Source organism: Bos indicus, chromosome 18, assembly GCF_029378745.1.
Source record: "Bos indicus isolate NIAB-ARS_2022 breed Sahiwal x Tharparkar chromosome 18, NIAB-ARS_B.indTharparkar_mat_pri_1.0, whole genome shotgun sequence".
Lineage (NCBI taxonomy): Eukaryota > Metazoa > Chordata > Mammalia > Artiodactyla > Bovidae > Bos > Bos indicus.
The window spans coordinates 50,103,693-50,123,246 of NC_091777.1; the positions used below are offsets into that span (position 1 = coordinate 50,103,693).

General features: G+C 56.4%; 2 protein-coding genes across 2 annotated transcripts; one reads left to right on the plus strand and one right to left on the minus strand.

Moving 5' to 3' along the window:
* The first annotated feature begins 271 nt into the window (after window positions 1-271).
* On the plus strand, window positions 272-16,349 carry MAP3K10 (mitogen-activated protein kinase kinase kinase 10). Its single transcript, XM_070771034.1, has 10 exons — window positions 272-1,413; window positions 4,979-5,159; window positions 8,109-8,257; window positions 8,741-8,916; window positions 9,550-9,796; window positions 11,824-11,940; window positions 13,509-13,686; window positions 13,818-13,930; window positions 14,325-15,014; window positions 15,748-16,349. The coding sequence occupies exons 1-10, from the start codon at window positions 732-734 to the stop codon at window positions 16,068-16,070; spliced, it is 2,856 nt and encodes a 951-aa protein (XP_070627135.1). The 5' UTR covers window positions 272-731; the 3' UTR covers window positions 16,071-16,349.
* A 170-nt stretch (window positions 16,350-16,519) lies between these two features.
* On the minus strand, window positions 16,520-18,893 carry TTC9B (tetratricopeptide repeat domain 9B). The gene is made up of 3 exons (XM_070771038.1): window positions 18,427-18,893; window positions 17,667-17,849; window positions 16,520-16,737 (listed from the first exon to the last, which is right to left on the minus strand). The coding sequence occupies exons 1-3, from the start codon at window positions 18,839-18,841 to the stop codon at window positions 16,628-16,630; spliced, it is 708 nt and encodes a 235-aa protein (XP_070627139.1). The 5' UTR covers window positions 18,842-18,893; the 3' UTR covers window positions 16,520-16,627.
* Between the last annotated feature and the right edge of the window lie 661 nt (window positions 18,894-19,554).

The window sequence follows — 19,554 nt, forward strand, 5'->3', positions numbered from 1 at the left end:
CCCGCGTAGTCCCCACTTCGGCCCGAGGCTGGCAGTCAGGCTCTGGAGGCTGAGGGACCGGGACGGACTTCGAAGCCGCGCTGCCGGAGACTACAACTCCCAGGCGGCACCGCGGCTCGGCGGCAGCGAGCACGTCACTCAGGCACCGCCGGCGGCCCCGGGAAGCGGCGCGGGCGGGGGCAGGGGCTGGGGCCAACCGGGAGGCCGGTGCTGAGGATGGGGGCCGCCCGGCCGCCCCGCGCGTGAGGAGGCCGAGGGGCGCGCCACCCCGTCCTGGGGCGGGCGCCCCCGGAGCCCCGCCAGCCCCGCCCCGCCCGGAGGTTGTGGCCCGGGATGCGGAGCCGGGGGCCGCCGGTGGAGCTGCGCGGGGTGAGAGGCGCGGGGAAGGGGGCTGCCTGCTTCCCTCACCCTCGTCCCCCACCGGCGGACCCCGGCAGGAATTCGGCAGCTGAGCGGCCAGGCCTTCTTAGCGCCCTGACGTTTAGGGGGGACAGGTGAACCCGCTGCCCTTCCCCCACCCCACCCTGCCTGGACAGCTGAATCAGGGGGCACGACCCTGCCCTTTTAAAGAGGCTTTTTCTTGCTCCTGTGGAGGGCCCCCTAGCCATGGCGCCCAGGAGTCCCCTAGAATCCGCAGGGACTGCCCCCCATCCTGGCCGCCGGGGCCCGCCCTCTGCATCCCGCGGGCAGCCTGTGTGAAGCGGCCTCCCGCAGCCCCCGGCCCCTCCCCCATGGAGGAGGAGGAGTGGGGGGCGGCCAAGGAGTGGGGCACGACCCCCGCGGGGCCCGTCTGGACCGCAGTGTTCGACTACGAGGCGGCGGGCGAAGAGGAGCTGACCCTGCGGAGGGGTGACCGCGTCCAGGTGCTTTCCCAGGACTGTGCCGTGTCGGGCGACGAGGGCTGGTGGACCGGGCAGCTACCCAGCGGTCGTGTGGGCGTCTTCCCCAGCAACTACGTGGCCCTCGGCACCCCCGCCGCGCCCGCCGGCCTCCAGCTGCCCCAGGAGATCCCCTTCCACGAGCTGCAGCTAGAGGAGATCATCGGCGTAGGGGGCTTTGGCAAGGTCTATCGGGCCCTGTGGCGAGGCGAGGAGGTGGCCGTCAAGGCCGCCCGGCTGGACCCTGAACGGGACCCGGCAGTGACAGCAGAGCAGGTGCGCCAGGAGGCCCGACTCTTCGGAGCCCTGCAGCACCCCAACATCATTGCCCTCAGGGGCGCCTGCCTCAGCCCCCCACACCTCTGCCTGGTGATGGAGTATGCCAGAGGGGGCGCCCTGAGCAGGGTGCTGGCAGGGCGCCGGGTGCCCCCTCACGTGCTGGTCAACTGGGCTGTGCAGGTGGCCCGGGGCATGAACTACCTACACAATGATGCCCCTGTGCCCATCATCCACCGGGACCTCAAGTCCATCAACAGTAAGTGGTGTCCTCCTCCAAAAACTTGCTTCCATTGAACTTTGTGAGGCCAAGCCTTGGTGGCGGGAGGGGGACACCAGAAAATCTTGGCTGGGGCAAGAGGGGGCAGCAGTATACCTTCAGGGCTGGGTGAGACAGTCCTTGTCCCATTAAGGGAGGAAAAGGAAGCCCAGAAAGGTTGAAGACTACAGTCACAGTAGCTCTGTAAACATGTATCCATGAACACTGTGACAGGCCCTGTGTTCCCTGCTGTGAACAGGACAGGTACAGTGCCTGCCCTCGTGGCCCTTACCGTCCAGCGCTACCACAGTCCACCAGGCAGAGGCAGAAAGAGCCTGGCCAGAGTCAGGGGTTCTCAGCCTCAGTGCTATGGACATTTGCACCGGAGGGTTGCAGAGGGGCTGACCTGGGTGCTGTAAGTTATGGAGTAGCATCCTTGGCCTCTACCCACTAGATGCCATTAGCATTCCCCACCCCCCAGTTAGGAGAACCAAAAACGTTTTCAGACATTGCCAAATGTCCTCTGTAGGGCAAAATAGCCCTCAGTTGAGAACCACTTCCTGGTGTCCTCCTGGGCCTCTGTCCCAGCTAGCCAAGACAAACTGGGAAAGAGGAGGAGAAGGAAGAAAAGGGATGTAGCTTATGTAAAAGCTTCCAGGCTGCCTGACCTATCATAAGACTCTCAAAAGTTGATTGGTTGCTTGAAGGAGAACTGGGGCCAGATGGAAGGGAAGGTTCCCCAGAACTTACATCTAGATCAACCAGCTTCTCATGATGTCAGTTAATATTGACTGAGTAGCTATTATGTTGAAGCCCAACAGGGACCAAAAGAGCCATGGTTTCTGCCCTTCTGGCACTCACCATCTAGGGGTTTCGTTCATTTCCTGGATATTTCCTGAGCACCTGTTGGGTACCAGACCCTGTCCTGACTGTTAGGACACAGCCGGGAAAGAAAAATCCTACCTTTCTGGCTCTCCCATCCTTCGTCTGCCCCATGTCACTCCCTTTCTTGTCTGCGTTGATTTGTTTATTCTGCCGTCTGGTATTTACTGGATCAGATCATATACTAAGAAAAAGAGGTCCATTGTGAGTGAGGCCAACGTGTTCCCTGCCCTCACATAATATGGGAGGGTTTTCTCTTTGCCCTCAACCCTCACGTCTCATCTATTTCTGATTCATGTCAATTCTACATCTTGAAATGTTTGACTCCACCGCACTATTTTTCTGCGAGCCCCTGGAGTAGAGGGGTGGGGTCTTCGTCACTTGTTAGGTCTGGCATTCACCCAACAGACAGCTACCATGTGCCCAGGGTGTGACCAGTCCTGCGCCAGGGCCGGGGAATTGAGCAAGACAGACAGACAGCCCCCATCCTCTTTGACTCTCACGCTCTAACTCTGAAATTCTGGGTAAATGGAGGCAGGACTGCCAACACACTCCTCTTGAAGCCCGGGGTCCCTTCTCAGTCCTTCCCCCCACCCCTCCTGATTCACAGCCTGCAGGTGGGGTGCAAGGACATGCTCCCATGGACCCCAATTTTTCTGTAGCCAATGCCACTTGGACAAGGGGTCAGTGGGGCCCTTAGCCTGGCTTCCTGGTTGGGCACTGGGACTGATGCATGCCTGAGACAGAGGGAACAGGGCCTCCACAGCACAGCTTCCCCCGTTTAGCCTCCCCTGAGGAACTCCTCATCTGATGTCATTCATTCATTGGTTCATTCAGCTAATAATTCTGAAGCAGAATTAAGTGTAGGCACTGTCCTGGGCTCTGGGGATTACAGAAGTGAACAAGATAAGATTACCCCACACACACACTTATGGAAGTTATATTCTAGTGGACAGAAATAGATGGTTGATGTTTAAATAGATAGATAACAAAATTTCAGAGTATCAAGGGCTCTGAAGGAAATAAAGCAGGTTAAGAATGGGGCAGAAGGAGCTCTTTAGATCAGATGGTCCAGGAAGGCAACATTTGAGCAGAGACCTGAACCCATAGGACCCAGCTTTATGAAGACCTGGGCAGGGCAAAGGTCCTAAGGTGCCTGGAAGAGCAGGAGTCAGGCAGAAGAAGGAGATGAGGTCGTAAAAGTAGAAGGGCCAGATCACGTCAGTCTTGAGGGGCTACGGTGAAGACTTTGATAGAAGCCATTAGAGGGTCTTAAGCAGGGGCAACATAATTATATATGTATATAATTATGTTATATATATATAACGTATATGTAACATGGGCTTCCCTTGTGGCTCAGCTGGTAAAGAATCCGACTGCAATGTGGGAGACCTGGGTTCAGTCCCTGGGTTGGGAAGATCCCCTGGAGAAAGGAATGGCTACCCACTCCAGTATTCTGACCTGGAGAATTCCATGGGCTGTATAGTATATATATGTGTGTTGTATATACATATATACGTGTGTGTGTGTGTGTGTGTGTGTGTGTGTGTGTATAAGTGAATTGAATTAGGCCCAGCATGGGAGAAATAAAGTGTAAGATCATGGGGTGTTCCCTGTGTCACAGGGTCACACCACAAACAGGAGTTGGTGACTTGAGAAGGGAAGACTTCTAGAAGGTAGAGTCACATGCCAAAGCCTCAGTTTTCTTGTCAATAAAATGGGTTGCTTGCTAGTTAATTTGCTAAAGGGTTCAGCCCTGTACCTGCCATATAATTGGCTCCTGATAAACACTGGCCGTGATTGTTACTGTTGTTAGTAATCACTCTAGGCAGCAAGTAAGCTGGAACCATTCCATATGCTTGGGGGATAGATCAGTCAGTCAGATTTTGTTATAATACTGCTGTGTAACAAGCCATCCTCACACACACACACACCGGCAAACTTGGTGTCTTAAAACTCAGTGTCCTTCGTTACTCCTCATGCATTTTGCAGGCCTGCTGGAGGTCAACTGATTTAGGTGGGGCTCCTCTTCCTTGGACCAGCAGGCTAGCCAAGGCATGTTGTCGTGGTGATGGCGGAAGGGCAAGAGGGCAAGTAGATATGAGAGGCCGGGGCTTGGGACTGGCATTCTGTCTCTTCTGCCTCATTTTATCAGACAAGTTGAGTCATACAGCCAACCCAAAGTAAAGGATGGGGAGATACATGCTGCCTCTTTAGTGGAAAGAACTTCAAAGTCACATGGCAAAGAGTGTGACGAAAAAAAGAGTAGAACTGGGGCCACGGAGGCCCCATAGCAGGTGACAAAATGGGGAGGAAAACCGTCCCCTCCCGCTCATGTCTGCAGTTGCCACTTTTGGGGTGATTGGGAATCTGAGACGTAGACCAAGGAGAACCAAGGCCATGGCCATCAAACCTTTCACTGAACTCCTGGGAGCCCAGGTTAGACTCAGGAGGCCAGTGAACTCAGGAGAAGCTCCCCAACCCTTGGTGGGAGGCTAAGGCAGCAATTAGACCAGGGGGAGAGGGTTCATGGTCTTCTGGCCTGGAAAGGAGCTACTGCAGAAGGGGGTGACCCACGGTGACAGGGAGAGAACAAATAGGAGATTCCAGGTGAGGTGGGGGTAGGATGCAGGACTGCAGCCAAGCAGATCCAGGATGACCCCCCTTTCTTTCCACCCTGCAGTCCTTATCCTGGAGGCCATAGAGAACCACAACCTCGCAGACACGGTGCTCAAGATCACGGACTTTGGCCTCGCCCGCGAGTGGCACAAGACCACCAAAATGAGCGCTGCGGGGACATACGCCTGGATGGCCCCAGAGGTTATCCGTCTCTCCCTCTTCTCCAAAAGCAGTGACGTCTGGAGGTGCTGATGCTGGGGGCGGGGAGGGGGGAGGCCTCCTGGGCGTGGAGGAGGGAGGAAGGGGGAGAAGGGCAGAGTGGGAGGGACCGGCTGCCACAGCCACTGGGAGCTGGGATCTGGGTCCAGGGGCGGCCAGCAAGGTCAGACCAGCAGATGAGCACCAAAGCAGGTGCCTGCTCTGCTAGCAGAAGTGGTATAAAGATAGGCTGTCAGTACCAAAGACCCTCAAAACCCCGTCCATGACATGGCCCCTACTCCTGAGACAGGAAACTGAGACCTTTATAGGTAACCATTCATCATTCATCCAACTGCCCTGGGCTCAGGGGATACAGCAGCATATAAAAACAGACCCAGTTCCTGCCCACAGGAATAATACATACATACACGGGCTTCCCTAATGGTTCAGTGGGTAAAGAATGCCTTGCAATGCAGGAGACACAGAAGACATGGGTTCAATCCCTGGGTTGGGAAGAGCCCCTGGAGGAGGGCATGGCAACCCACTCCAGTATTCTTGCCTGGAGAATCCCATGGACTGAGGAGCCTGGCTGGCTGCAGTCCAAAGGGTCACAAAGAGTCAGACACGACTGAGCAACTTTCACTTCACTTTCACATACATACATGTGAAGCTGAAAAGGCTGTTTTTAAGTTAAGAAAATTGTAAAATAATTTTTAAAAGATAATAAGTTAATAATAAGTTAACCCACCAGATAAAGGACTAGACAGTATTACGAGCTAAGAAACTAACTGAAAAGCACTCTGTGGTCTGGCAATGACTTTGGGGAAGGTTTTTATGAGAAATGGCACTTGAGCCCGGTTCTGGATGACGAGAAGGAGCCAGTCATGCAGAGTTTAGGGGAAGAAGCTTCCCAGGCAGGGGGAGCAGCTGCCACAAAGGAAATACTGAGGTGAGAACAAGCAGGACGTGCTCCAGAAAAGGACACATGGCTGGAGCAGAGCAGGCAGGGAGGAAAGTCGTGGGAAATGACGGAGGGGAGAGAGAGCCGAGGGCTCCACAGAGAAGGGAGCAGACTCCAGGTTTATTCCAAGTGCACTGGAAAGCCACTGGAGGCATTTGTGAATGACACTATCTGATGGAGCATCACAAAGGCTCCCTCGGCTGATGGACTTCAGGGGACAGGAGTGGGGGCAGGAGGCCAGGGAGGCGGCTGTTTGTCACCTGCAGGACCTGGTGACAGCAGAAACTCAGCCTTCTCTTGGGAGGAAGCCAAACCCAGGTCAGTCCCCAGCTGAGGCTCCAGATGGACCAAGCAGCAAAGTCATGGTCCTGGGGCAGAGAGATCAGACAGGAAGTCTCAACTAGAGCAGCGCAGCCCTTGGGGGGATGTTTAGTCTTGCTTCACATAAGGCATTCATTTATGATCCCAAACATTTATAGAAGCCATATTTCAGTGACAACAGAAAACCCAAAATAAAAATAATACGGGTGCTTTTGCGCTCATGTAAAAGCCCAGGACTGATGTAATATTAGGAATTCAGAGTCCTATTTTAGGGTTTTAATGGGGATGTCATTCACGTTGGGCAATCACAACATCCCCACAGGTTTCCAGAGATGTAGAAGAGGTAGAGGGGGTTGGGTCTGGCTACCCACACTTACAACCCACTGTTATCTTCCTCCACCTTGTATGGCCTCCATTCCCAAGGCTACTTCATGGTCCAGGATGGCCAGCTTTTATTGTCTGTATTCCAACCAGTAGGACGGAGCAAAGAGGAAAGGGGACCCCTTCCCTTTAAGGAGACTTTTTGGAAATTAGTTGCACGCTGCACAGTTCATATCCCACTGGCCAGAACCCTTGCCATATGGGCATACTTTGATGCAAAGGAGGATGGAAAATTATCCCAGGCAGCATTCCTCCAGCTCAAATTTACCAGAGCTGTCACTGAGAAAGGAGAGGCTGTGAGCTATATGAGGGCAGGGGCTGTGTCTATCTTATTCCAGTACCCGGAACAGTGCCTAGCACACAGCAGATGTTTAATAAGTGTACGGTGAATGAATGCATGCCTGGATATGGGGGAGCGTGGGGATCCGCTCCGTGTTAGGCAGTACGTAAAACACCGGTGAGGACCAGAAGGAGCGTGGTTTACTGGAGAAGATGAGTTTGCAGGTGGCAGTGGCACAGTGATGCGTGCTCTGGAAGGTGTAGCCGCCAGGGCTGCTGCGGGCTTCAGGAGGGCCCGAGTGCAGCGGGGCTCCACCGCTTACAAGCTCTGTGACCTTGGGCAAACAACTTAACCTCTCTGAGCCTGCACCCACTCACTGGATAAAATAGGGATCATACCCAGTGCCTTCTGCCTTACAGGACTTGAGTAATGCTGGCCTGGAGTGAGTGCTCTGTAAATGTTAAACAGTGTTAACTTGTATTTAGAGGTAAGTGCAGAGGGTTCAATGGAAATGTAGTGAAGGGGCCTCCGACCCAGATTTGGAGGCTGTGGAATCAAGGAAGCCTTCCTGGTTAGAGAGGGCACCTGAGTTGTGACTTAAAGGACAGTTAGGCAAAGGGGAAGGGTGTTCTCAACCAAGGGAACAATGTGTGCAAAGGCCAGAGGTTAGGAAAAATAGGATTTGTTCAACTGTTTAGCATGGCTGCGAGATGCAACCGGGGTTGGTACAGGGGCCAAGAGTGTTTAGAGGGGGAAGCTGCAGGGTCAGCAAGATCAGGGTGGATTTGCCCAGTGGGCACAAGGAACCCACCGAAGGTTTTCAGGCAGAGGAGAGGAAAGGGGGACAGAGCAAAGGAGAGACACCAGAGGACCAACCCCACCACATCTGTTTGAGATCAGGCTGTGACGGTCAAAGGCAGTTCTTGTGGCCTCACTGGCCGGGGCTGGGTGCTGGGGGGAGGGAGGCTCACCACGGGACTGGAAGCAGGGCTGGGGTGTGGGTGAGGATGAGGGTGGGCTCTGGCGTCACCCCTCCCTCTCCCCCACCTGCAGCTTCGGGGTACTGCTCTGGGAGCTGCTGACGGGTGAGGTCCCCTACCGTGAAATCGACGCCTTGGCCGTGGCATATGGCGTGGCTATGAACAAGCTGACTCTGCCCATTCCCTCCACATGCCCCGAGCCCTTTGCCCGCCTACTGGAGGGTGAGCCAGGGCCCCGTGGAGAGGGTAGGCTCAGCTTGGGGTGGCAAGGAGCCCTCAGGCCCAGACCTCACCCCTTCACACCCATCCATTCCATTGGGCCCAAGAGTGAGGGAGAAGGGGCTGGAACCATGGGTCCATGATCAGTCTCCCCTCCGGTTGGCTCCATGGCCTCCAGACCTTTGTTCTGGCCAGGCAAGCCCACAGCGCTTGAGGGCAGCCTATTAGGATTCACTGGCCCTGGGATTCCTCCCTGACCCTTGATTCTACCACCAGTCAGGGAACAGGTCCCTGAGTTTCTCTCCCCAGAGTTTCACCAAGTGAAACGCTTCCAAAAGCTTGGCTTTGAATTCCTTCCCCCGGGCTCCATGGGAGCTATTTGTCCACAGTCCCTTAAAGTCCTGCCTCCACTGAGCAGGCTGATGCCCCAGAGCATGGCCATTGACATCTCCACTCCCACTGCTGTCCTTCCCACCCCAACCCCAGAATGCTGGGACCCAGACCCCCACGGGCGGCCAGATTTTGGCAGCATCTTGAAGCAACTTGAAGTCATCGAACAGTCAGCCCTGTTCCAGATGCCGCTGGAGTCTTTTCACTCGCTGCAGGAAGACTGGAAGCTGGAGATTCAACACATGTTTGATGACCTCCGGACCAAGGAGAAGGTGAAGGCGGGGGTGAGGTGGGAGGGATGGAGCAAGATCCCTGAGTTCTGATACCATGGATGGGGCAGAGTCCCTTTCCGTGAGCCCAGGGGTCTTCGGGTCCCATGCAGGGTGAGGGAGCCTTTTTCACATGTTAAGGAAAGACAGTCTCCTGTTGGCAGATTGATAAGAAAAAGACACCCTACCCTGAAGTACTTACAGGTGACACTGCATGAGGTCTAGAAATTGGCTTTAAAACCCCACAGCAAAAGTGAGAGGAAGAGAGGAGCAGGAAGGTAATGCGTGAAAAAAGATTTGTAAAGTAACTATCGAAGTTGGACGAATGGTGAGTGCGTCGGATGCACCAATGCTTTTGTGGATGTTTTCCAAATTGAAAACTTCAAAAATTAAAAATCAAAGAGAAAGAGAAAAAAAAAAGAAGAAGAAAGAAAAGCCAGCCCTTTCTTTGGGCCAACACAGCCTCCTGCCCTGGCCCCCAACCTGGTTAGTGAAGAGTAAGTCGGATCGTGCTCCCAATTTGCCCCACAGCAGGATGGCCTGTGCGGGACACCAAACAAGCCCAGCAGCCCCGGGACCATCCCTGGGGGCAGGGTAGCTCCGGCCCTCTCCCCAAGCCGCCCATCTCCTCTGCAGGAGCTCCGGAGCCGTGAAGAGGAGCTGCTGCGGGCGGCTCAGGAGCAGCGCTTCCAGGAGGAGCAGCTGCGGCGGCGCGAGCAGGAGCTGGCCGAGCGCGAGATGGACATCGTGGAGCGGGAGCTGCACCTGCTCATGTGCCAGCTGAGCCAGGAGAAGCCCCGGGTCCGCAAACGCAAGGGCAACTTCAAGCGCAGCCGCCTGCTCAAGCTGCGGGAAGGTGGCAGCCACATCAGCCTGCCCTCCGGTACCCGGCCACACCCCTTCAGCAGCCCCGAGAGGCCGCTGGGAGCAGCGCTAACCCAGGGGTCATCTCTTCCTTTTATTTCTTTACTTTTCAAGCCTTTTTTATTATTATTACTAAGTATATCACAACTACAGAAAATGACCCCCCCCCCAAAAAAAAACAAAAAACTGCATAGCTTAATGCATTAATAGAATCTCCCAGGAGAGCAGAGAGACCCTACAGCCACCCCAGATGCCTGCATACACACCCTCCAAACAATCCCCCTGCCATTCCCTAAGAGTAAACGCCTGCCTTGACTTTCAGGGCCATCACTTCCTTACTTTTCCTCATAGTTTCGTCTCCCAGCTATTAGTTTAATATCTTTTTAAATCTTCTTTGTCCTCCTTGCCTCATTTATGCCAGAGCATTTCCCATAGTCTGGATTTTGCTGCTTGCAGCTCCCTGGTATCTCTTAACATGTCCCTCTGTCCCCTGAATTTCCTGTTAATTGGTATTAGGTTGAACCATGTGAAATTGCTGGTGTTCAGCCATTTTTGACCTACAGAAACAGAAGTTTCACATGGCTCAACCTAAGAGTTGGATCTCAAGGCTTACTCAGTTTTAAGTTCAGGTTTGATTTCTTTTTTGGCCGGGGAGGGGTGGGGGGGCGGGGAGACTGCTTTCTAGGTAACGTCAGAAGGCACTTCATGCTGATATTCTCTGTTACAAGAGATGTTACAAGCCCTATAGCAGTGCCTAGAATAACACCAGCCAACAGAAATAATGCAGGCTGCGTGTGTCATTTACATTTTCCAGTAGCCATATGGAAAAGGGGAAAACAGGTGAAATTAACTTTGTATTAATATAATTTAACAGTGTATAATTTAACAGTGTATTTTGTTTAGCCCAATATTCACATGTAGTCGTTACAAGAAAAATTTTAAATAAGATATTTTACCTTTTTTCCACACTAAATCTTTGAAATCCAGGGTGCGTCTTACGGGCTTCCCAGGTGGCACTGAAAGTGAAAGTCACTCAGTCGTGTCCAGCTCTTTGCGACCCCATGGACTATACAGTCCATAGAATTCTCCAGGCCAGAATACTGCAATGGGTAGCCTTTCCCTTCTCCAGGGGATCTTCCCAACCCAGGGATCAAACCCAGGTCTTCCACATTGCAGGCGGGTTCTTCACCAGCTGAGCCACCAGGGAAGCCAGGCGGCACTAGTTGTGAAGAACTCACCTGCCTGCCAATGCAGGAGGTGTAAGCATTTCAGGTTTGCTCCCTGGATCGGGAAGATCCCCTGGAGGAGGGCATGGCAACCCACTCCAGTATTCTTGCTTGGAGAATCCCTATGAACAGAGGAGCCTGGCGGGCTCCAGTCCATGGGGTCTCAGAGTCAGATATGACTGAAGCGACTTCACTCAGGCATTCTTATGCCTGAGTTCATTTTATATTCTTAGTGCATCTCAATCTGGGCTCTAAATTTTCCTCAAAATTTCTTGACCTATATTTAGGTTTCATAAAATGTACAGTTAAAAGAGCAGATTCACATACCACAGTTGTTCCAAACATACTTAAATGTTTCCAATGACTGAACTGAGTATCTGTTTTTAAAAGTAAATTTAAATTACTTACAACTAAATAACTAAAGGTAACACTCTCCAGTTCCTCGGTTGCACAAGCCACATTTCAAGCGCTTACTTTCCATGTGTGGCTAATGGCTGCCATATTGGACGCTCAAGCCTAGATCCTCGGGGCAGCGGCTCTCAAACCTGAGTGAGCAGCAGAGGTCACTTGGGTACTGTTACACAGCAGTTGGATTGCTGCACCTCACCCCCACAGTTCCTGATTCAGGGAGGGCATCAAGATTCTGCATTTCCAAGAGGTTTCCACTTGACGTCGATGCTGCTGGTCTGGGAACACACTTTGAGAACCACTGCATTAAGGAATATAAAATGGTGGCATTCCTTCTATCTTCCTTCAAAGGGAACTTCTCTTTGGCTACTCATGGAATCCTGTGCTTAGGAAAGTCTCTTTCTTTTTGCAGGCTTTGAACATAAGATCACAGTCCAGGCCTCTCCAACCCTGGACAAGCGGAAAGGATCAGATGGGGCCAGCCCACCCGCAAGCCCCAGCATCATTCCCCGGCTGAGGGCCATTCGCTGTGAGTATCTCCCAAGGCCCTGACCAGTCAGTGAACAGACTTCCCTGAGCACATACCTGGCACCAAGCCAGAGCAACATCAGGGTGGCAGGCAGGCAGGAAGGACTCCCCTCCCTCATTCTCATCGGGGGAAACAGACAACAAGTAAACAAACTGGTGAACAGGAAATTTCCTGTAGTGATACGCACCCTAAAGGAAATCAGGGAAGGAGCTAAACAGAAGAGCTCCTATTTTTAAATCACAAAGAAAGCCTGCAGAGAAGCTGAGGTTTAAGTAGGGACCTGCATGGTCAGGAGGAGTAACATATGCAGAGATCTGAAGGAACAGTGTCCCTGGCAGAGGGAACAGCAGAGGCGGAAGCCCAGAGGCAGGAACAAGTATGCTGATTATCAGCTGGAAAGGCCAACTTGGATGAAGTAGAAAGAATGGGAGGGAGAGCAGTGAGTTTATGGTCGAGGGTTCAGCAGGAGAGGATTGCCCTGGGCCTCAAGAGCAGGGATAAGGAATCTGGATTTTATCTAACATCTGAGGGGGAGCCTCTGGAGGGCTGTGAGCAAGGCAGTGATGGAGGCAACTTGACCTTTTCCCTCTGACTGCCGTGAGGAGTAGGGATTGTAGGCGGGCAGGAGTCAAGAGGGGAGACAGGTGGGACGAGGGTGCTGGGCCAGGGCAGGGACCTTGAATGGGGCAGACGGCCTGTCAGCCGCATGGCAGGTACAGGGTTCACTGAGGAGGTGAAGGATTCCCGGTCAGCTTCCCCACTCCATTCTGCTCCATCATTCACCCCTGGCCTCACCCCACACACCACCCCTGCCACACACTACTGTTTGGGCACCTGCTTTGTACCCAGAGGTCATTCTTCTGGGAGGACGCAGAGACAAATAATGACTGAACCATGGTGGTCAGGATGTTCAACGTGTGATGGGAACAGAGGAGAGAGAGCAGTCGACTCTGCAGGCGACAGACTGTTCCGGAACACTCCACAGGGACTTGGCATCTGCTCCTCCCTCTGCCTTGTGTCCCCCTGACTCCCTCCCTCACCTCCTTCAAGTCTCTGCTCAGATCTCTCCTTCTCACACACCAGACCATCCCTAACTCCCCAAGCCCCCTGTCAGCTTTCCATGCCCCACACTGCTGATCACCTTCTAGCCCCCGACCCAGATGACAACCTAGGGTGACTCCTGTTGATCATTTGTCCTCAGCCCCTAAAATGTAAACTCTTCCAGGGCCAGGGCAGGGTGTCTGGTCTACTCTTAGCACTGCTGTCTTCTCAGCATCTCCCACAGGGCTTGGCACATAGACGGTGCTAGTGAACATTTGGGAATGAAGGGATGGCTGAAGAGTTAACCGGTGAGGGGTGACCGGTGATGACACGGAGGAAGCCAGGACATCAGGATAGCTGGGGGGAGCTATGTGAGGATGGATAGCAGGGAAGGGTCATGACTGGAGTCAGAATCTCAGCTCCCTTGGGCTTCCAGGTGGAGGGGGAGACGAAGGCGGGGAGATTAAGGCTGGAGATCAACTGGGACAGGCTGAGACCCAGTGACCAAGTGGCTTCTCTGGGCCCAGTGACCCCTGTGGATGGTGGTGGCTGTAGCACCAGTTGCAGCAGCAGTGGTGGCGGTGGGACGTGGGGCCGCAGCAGTGGACCCCCAAAGAAGGAAGAGCTGGTCGGGGGCAAGAAGAAGGGCCGGACCTGGGGGCCCAGCTCCACGCTGCAGAAGGAACGGGCTGGCGGAGAGGAGAGGTACTGGCCGCATGGAGCACCACCCCCCCACGCGCCCCCCCTCCCCACGCCCTGTGCCTCTCTCCTAGGCCCTTGACAGCCAGGAGGCCTATGACTGCCCCCACCCCCCCAATCTTTGGTGCCCCCTGCAGGCTGAAGGCCCTGGGAGAAGGAAGCAAACAGTGGTCATCAAGTGCCCCCAACCTGGGCAAATCCCCCAAACACACACCCATCGCCCCAGGCTTTGCCAGCCTCAATGAAATGGGTAAGAGGGCGAGGGTGCCTTTAAAAGGGAGGGAGAGGGACATTCCCTGGCAAAGGGGAACATAACCCAAGACCAAGGGGTGACCATTCCCCAGGGTTGCGCGGAGGGAGCCGGATTTCACTGGCCAGAGGGTAGGACGCATTCCTGGAATGGGAGATAGCTGGTCCCTGGGAGGTGGGGGTCATTCCCAAGGGAAGGGGGATTTGGGGGAGAAATGCTCAAGAACCACGCTTAGTGGGACTTGGTGATCTTGGCGGGGGGGGGGGGGGGGGGGGGGCGGGTCACTGGGGACAACTCCTTGCCTCCAAGTCCCGGGGTGGGGGGATGGGCCGAAAGGCCCTGGGCCCAGAGTTAAGTGAGTCAGAGGCCAGTGACAGCCCTCTCCCGGTTGCAGAGGAGTTTGCGGAGTCGGACGGAGGCAACAGCGTGCCCCCGTCCCCCTACACCACCCCGTCCTACCTCACGGTGCCGCTGCCCGCCCAGCCCTCCCCGGGGGCGCGGGCGCCATGGGAGCCGAGTCCGCCCGCGCCGCCCGCCCGGCTCGGGCACGGCTCCCGGCGGCGCTGCGAGCTCGCCCTGCTGGGCTGCGCCACGCTGCTGGGCGCCGTGGGCCTGGGCGCCGACGTGGCCGAGGCGCGCGCGGCGGACGGCGAGGAGCAGCGGCGCTGGCTCGACGGCCTTTTCTTCCCCCGTGGCGGCCGCTTCCCGCGGGGCCTGAGCCCGACCGGGCGCTCTCCCGGCCGCCGTGACGACGCGGCCCCCGGCCCGGGCCTGGCGCCCTCCGCCACCCTCGTGTCACTGTCGTCGGTGTCCGACTGCAACTCCACGCGTTCGCTGCTGCGCTCCGACAGCGACGAGGCTGCGCCGGCCGCGCCCTCCCCGCCACCCTCCCCACCCCCGCCCCAACCCAGCACCAACCCCCTGGTGGACCTGGAGCTGGAGAGCTTCAAGAAGGACCCCCGGCAGTCGCTCACGCCCACCCACGTCACGGCCGCGCGCGCTGTGAGCCGCGGACACCGGCGGACGCCGTCGGATGGGGCGCTGGGGCAGCGAGGGGCGCCGGAGCCCATGGGCCCCGGCCCTGGTGAGTGAGGCTCCAAGCGCTCAGAAAAGGGCCCATCTCCCTTGACCCCGCCAAAGCTCTATGTCCCAGCCCAGCGGAGTCCTCTTGCTTAGCGTGGGGAGAGTCAGTGTCCCCATGGCCCCCACTGCTTCAAGAGGCTTTGTGGATCCCTGGGTAACTGAGACGCAGGAGGAAGCAGGGGTGGCAACTCTAATGCCTACAGGGGCCAGGCAGGTGACATTAATGGCAACGATTACTAGCGCTAACAGATGTTAGGTACCCGTTCTCTATTAGCAGGACAAAGACGATTAGAACAGAAAGGAACTAAGGACCTCCTATCAGGCACTGTGCTCCTTGTTCTACAATTACTGTATTTAATCCTGGCCTGTGTAGCGAGGTGCTGAAATCCCCGTTCACAGACAGCAACATGCCTAAGGTGCCTCTGGGTCTTGGTGAGCCTGCCCAGGGTTGGAGAGGCGGGAGGGATGAGGCTTTGTCTGGAGTACTAGCAAGGAGACAGGCTCTGAGAGATAAAGGGCTGCCCAGAGTCGCACCCAGACGAGTGAGCAGTTAGGAGTCGGGGGCGGGTGGGGGTGGCGAGGTAGATGTCCAAACCCTGCTGGACAGCGGGCCCAAGAAAATCAGATTTTTTTGTCAAGAGAAGTCCAATTCCAATCTTCATGTAAATGCTCCTGCCTTTTAAACACCACCGTCTGGCCCACCCCACTCACCTCCTCCGATCCTCTCTTACCAGGCCCTCGAGATCCCCTGGACTTCCCCCGCCTGCCCGACCCCCAGGCCCTGTTCCCCACCCGCCGTCGGCCCCCCGAGTTCCCGGGCCGCCCCACCACCCTGACCTTCGCCCCAAGGCCCCGGCCAGCCTCCAGCCGTCCCCGCCTGGACCCCTGGAAACTGGTCTCCTTCGGCCAGACGCTCAGCATCTCGCCTCCCAGCAGGCCAGACACTCCGGAGAGCCCGGGGCTCCCCAGCATGCAGCCCACGCTGCTCGACATGGACATGGAGGGGCAAAGCCAGGACAGCACAGTCCCCCTGTGCGGGGCCCATGGCTCCCGCTGAGGCCTGCCCGCAGCCGCCCGCCTGGGCAGCCATGAATGTAGCGCCCCAGGCCCCGCCCCAGCCCACCGTGCCACACGGCAGGGGAGGCCCTGGGCAGGATACTCACTATTTATTGGGGAAGGGGGGAGGGAGGACACTTAATTTATTCCTTTGTACCCCAGGGGTGGGGCCCTGTGCCTGCCCTGCGGTGGGGGGGAGGGTGGGCAGGGGTACTCAGGGACAGGGCGTCATAAGGGATTCGGCACAAAATGCAGCATTAAAGGTAACCCCTGCCCCCTACCGCGTTTGGCTGTGTGTCTTTCCCTGGCCCAGCCCCAGATCCTAGATCATCCCCAGTGGCACAGCACCCCCCATGCTCCGTCCTAGGCCTCTCTAGATTTCTGAGTCCAGGGGTTGTAGCCTAGGCCCTTGTCCCCTCCCAGGCCCCACAAGAATACCACACAAAGAGGTTATGGTCACCAGTGATGAGTGCTTTACCAGAGAACATGAGTCAGAGAAAGTTACACGGTGAGGTGAGGTGGGGTGGGGAGGAGGAGGGACACTCCCCCACGTTGGCCTCAGCCAACGACGTCCCGAGTCCCAGGCCCGGCCCCACTGTCTTCCCGCTGTAGGCTGCAGCGGTTCATCTTGAGCTGAGTCAGCTGGATGTATCGCAGAACGTTGGTGTCTGCAGGGGAGGCAGGCAGGGCATTATCTGTGTGTCCTGGGGCAGCAGGTAACATCCGCACCACCTTGGCTCATATGAGGAGGTCCCCATCCTCCACTGGCTCCCACACACAGCCTGTGTCGCCAGAGCCCTTCTCACAAAGCCCAGCCAAGCTGGCAGAGCAGGACGTGTCACACCTCCATACTTTCGTATCTGCCGTGCCCTCAGCCAGGCACGCCTGAGCTCAGAGACTCCTGTCGCACTTCTCACCCTCCAGCGACACTGCAGGAAGTGTGTTCTCTCCAAACCCCTTAGAGGAAAACTCACCTCACATCCTGGGCCACGCACCTGTTGTGCTCCTACTTCACTGGTTATTAATACAGAACTGAGTCTTCTGCCTCCTCCAGCCGATGTGCGCGCGCGCGCGCGCGGATACACACACACACCCTGACACACACACACACACCCCGATCTCCCACTGGGCAAGGAACAAGCCTCCAGGTCTGCCAACCCCTCCCCCTGCTATTTTCTGGAAGGTGAATGAGTAGGTGAGTGTGTGAATGGGTTAGTGAGTAGGTGAATGAGTTTGAGGGGGGAGGGGTAAATGGAGATGGAGGCGCGGCGGAGGGGGGGGGGGGTTGCGGGGGCGGGGGGAAGCGGGGGGCGGAGGTTGTAAGTGGCCAGGAAAGTGACTGAATAGGTAAACAGAAGGTATCAGAGTGGGTTAATGACCGAAGAGATGAAGTGGTTGGGTGAATGTCAGGAACGACAGGTGAGTGGACACGAGTAACTGGCAGGTGAGTGGATGAGTGTGTGTGTGTGTAAGTAGATGGGTAAAGAGTGGGCGTGGGGTAGGGGGTACAGCACTCCCTGAAGCCGCTCTGCTTTCATGCTCCTTCCCTTGTTTCCTCCTCTCTCCCACCCTCGCTTGCTCCCACCCCGCCCCTCACCTGTGGGCTCCCGGCTGCGGGCCTCCTGCAGGTAGCGCAAGGCGTGTGCATAGTCGCCCAGGTGGTAGAAGGCAATGCCGGCGCGGTAAGTAGCCTTGAAATTGCCCTGCTGCTTCTCCAGCACCTTGAGGCAGTACTCGCGCACCCGCTCATAGTTTACCAGCTCCGACTGCAGGAGGCAGGCTGCGGGAGCACCAGAACCGGTGCTCTCACAGCCTGTCGACACCGAGGCCTCAGCTGATCGCGAGGAGCCTGGCCTTCAGGCTCCGGAGAATCAGTCCCTTCCGTTTCAGACGGCGGAGCCCAGCCTACAGGCTTGCTCCGGCCACCGGGCAACGCCAAGCTTCTGACCAATCAAGACAGAATCAATCTGCGCCGCCGCTAGAGGGCGCAAAAAACACACAGCGGGGCTCTCGGAGCTTCCTTAGCTGGGAGGTGTCTGTTAGGGAGAGTACTAAGGGCGATCTCAGAGATGGTGAAGGATGGGTCCTTGAATGGCTCCTCCAGGTTAAGTTTTTCTCACCTGAGATTAGCAGGTGGCAGCCCAAAGCCCATTTCCTGCATCCCAGCTCCTTCCATCCCTGTGGTCCCCTAGACTCCCAAAGCCTCTTCCTGATCAAGTTCTTAGTTCTTCCTCCCACCTCACAGACCCCAGCCCTAACCCGTTCAAGCCTCCAGCCCCCACCCCAAGGCTTGAGGAGTGCTTCTCACGTCTCGCCCCTCTCACATAGGCACCCTCTGCGCTCCCCGACGGCCGTACCCGTGAGAGAGTCGTAACATTCCACCTCTGTGTTCTCCACCAGGCGCCGCTGCTCCTCGCTGAGGCGGGCTGGCCCGGGGCTGGTGGCGGGCCCGGGGGTGGGTGCGGGCAGGCCTCCAGGGCGGGCTCCCTGCGCCGCCTTCAGCTGCAGTAGCGCTCGATGATACTTGCCGATGGCTTCCCGGAACTTCTTCTCCCGGTAGCAGCGCTGACCCTCCGCCTTAAACGCCACGGCGGCCCGCAGGCTGCTGTCGAGCGCCGCACCCAGGGCTCCCGACGCCTCTGGGGTAGGACTGGACCGAGCCGATCCATGGCGGGGGCTGGGGCCCGGCGGGGAAAGGGCGGGAGGCGGGCGCGGCGGAGGCTCTGGGGCAGCGCTGAGCATCAGCACCGGGGACAGCGCGCCGCGCTGCATTGTGGGAAACTCCTGCGGCCGCCGCTGCAGCTACCGCATCGCCCCCCGCGGGGCTGGTCCCCACCCTTTCTCCGCCCCCGCACCTCCGACAGCCGACTCCGGCTGCCCCCTATGGGTCTAGAGAAACCCCTCAAAACCCTACTCTCTTCAAAACCCTTCTTCCCACTCCTCTTACCTTCCCCACCCTGCTGCTTGCTCTCCTCCCCTATGCCCAGAGCTCCGGAACCTTTCTAGAAGGAAAGAACAAGTCTGGGGAAAAGAGCAGGAAGATAACCTCATGGAAAGCTGGTTTTCAGACCGGTAGGCATCTGGCATAGTTGGATAAGAACACAGGCCATGGATTCAAGCTGCCCAAATTCCTGCTTATTTTCTCGCTAGTTGTTGACTTGGACAAATCACCTACATTACCTGTGATTCTGTATCCTCATCCGTAACACAGGGCTATGATAGCAACTGTGGAACACACTCGTTTATCTATGCAACAAACACATATTGACTGATATCTTTCTGTGCCCAATTCTGGGACTGGGTGATGCTGGGACATAGGAGGGACTGAGAGCACCTCAGACTCTACCCTCACTGGGTTCCTTGGCAAGTGGGGAGACAGACCAGTGGTCAGACAGTGGCAGCCGAGTGGGCTAGCCTGGGAGGTACAGGCAGAGGGGCCAGGGCTGCAATGGGGGAGACACAACAAGCTCTGTGGATCCACAGGA

What these genes read in the sequence shown, in the direction of transcription:
- MAP3K10 (XM_070771034.1), top strand. Translation starts at nt 732, where the DNA reads ATGGAGGAGGAGGAGTGGGGGGCGGCCAAGGAGTGGGGCACGACCCCC. An exon ending in AAAAGCAGTGACGTCTGGAG is followed by an intron (nt 5,160 to 8,108) that starts GTGCTGATGCTG and finishes CCCCACCTGCAG; the next exon opens with CTTCGGGGTACTGCTCTGGG. An exon ending in CCACATCAGCCTGCCCTCCG is followed by an intron (nt 9,797 to 11,823) that starts GTACCCGGCCAC and finishes TTCTTTTTGCAG; the next exon opens with GCTTTGAACATAAGATCACA.
- TTC9B (XM_070771038.1), bottom strand. Translation starts at nt 18,841, where the DNA reads ATGCAGCGCGGCGCGCTGTCCCCGGTGCTGATGCTCAGCGCTGCCCCA. An exon ending in ATGTTACGACTCTCTCACGG is followed by an intron (nt 17,850 to 18,426) that starts GTACGGCCGTCG and finishes GTGCTCCCGCAG; the next exon opens with CCTGCCTCCTGCAGTCGGAG. An exon ending in CCGCAGCCGGGAGCCCACAG is followed by an intron (nt 16,738 to 17,666) that starts GTGAGGGGCGGG and finishes CCTCCCCTGCAG; the next exon opens with ACACCAACGTTCTGCGATAC.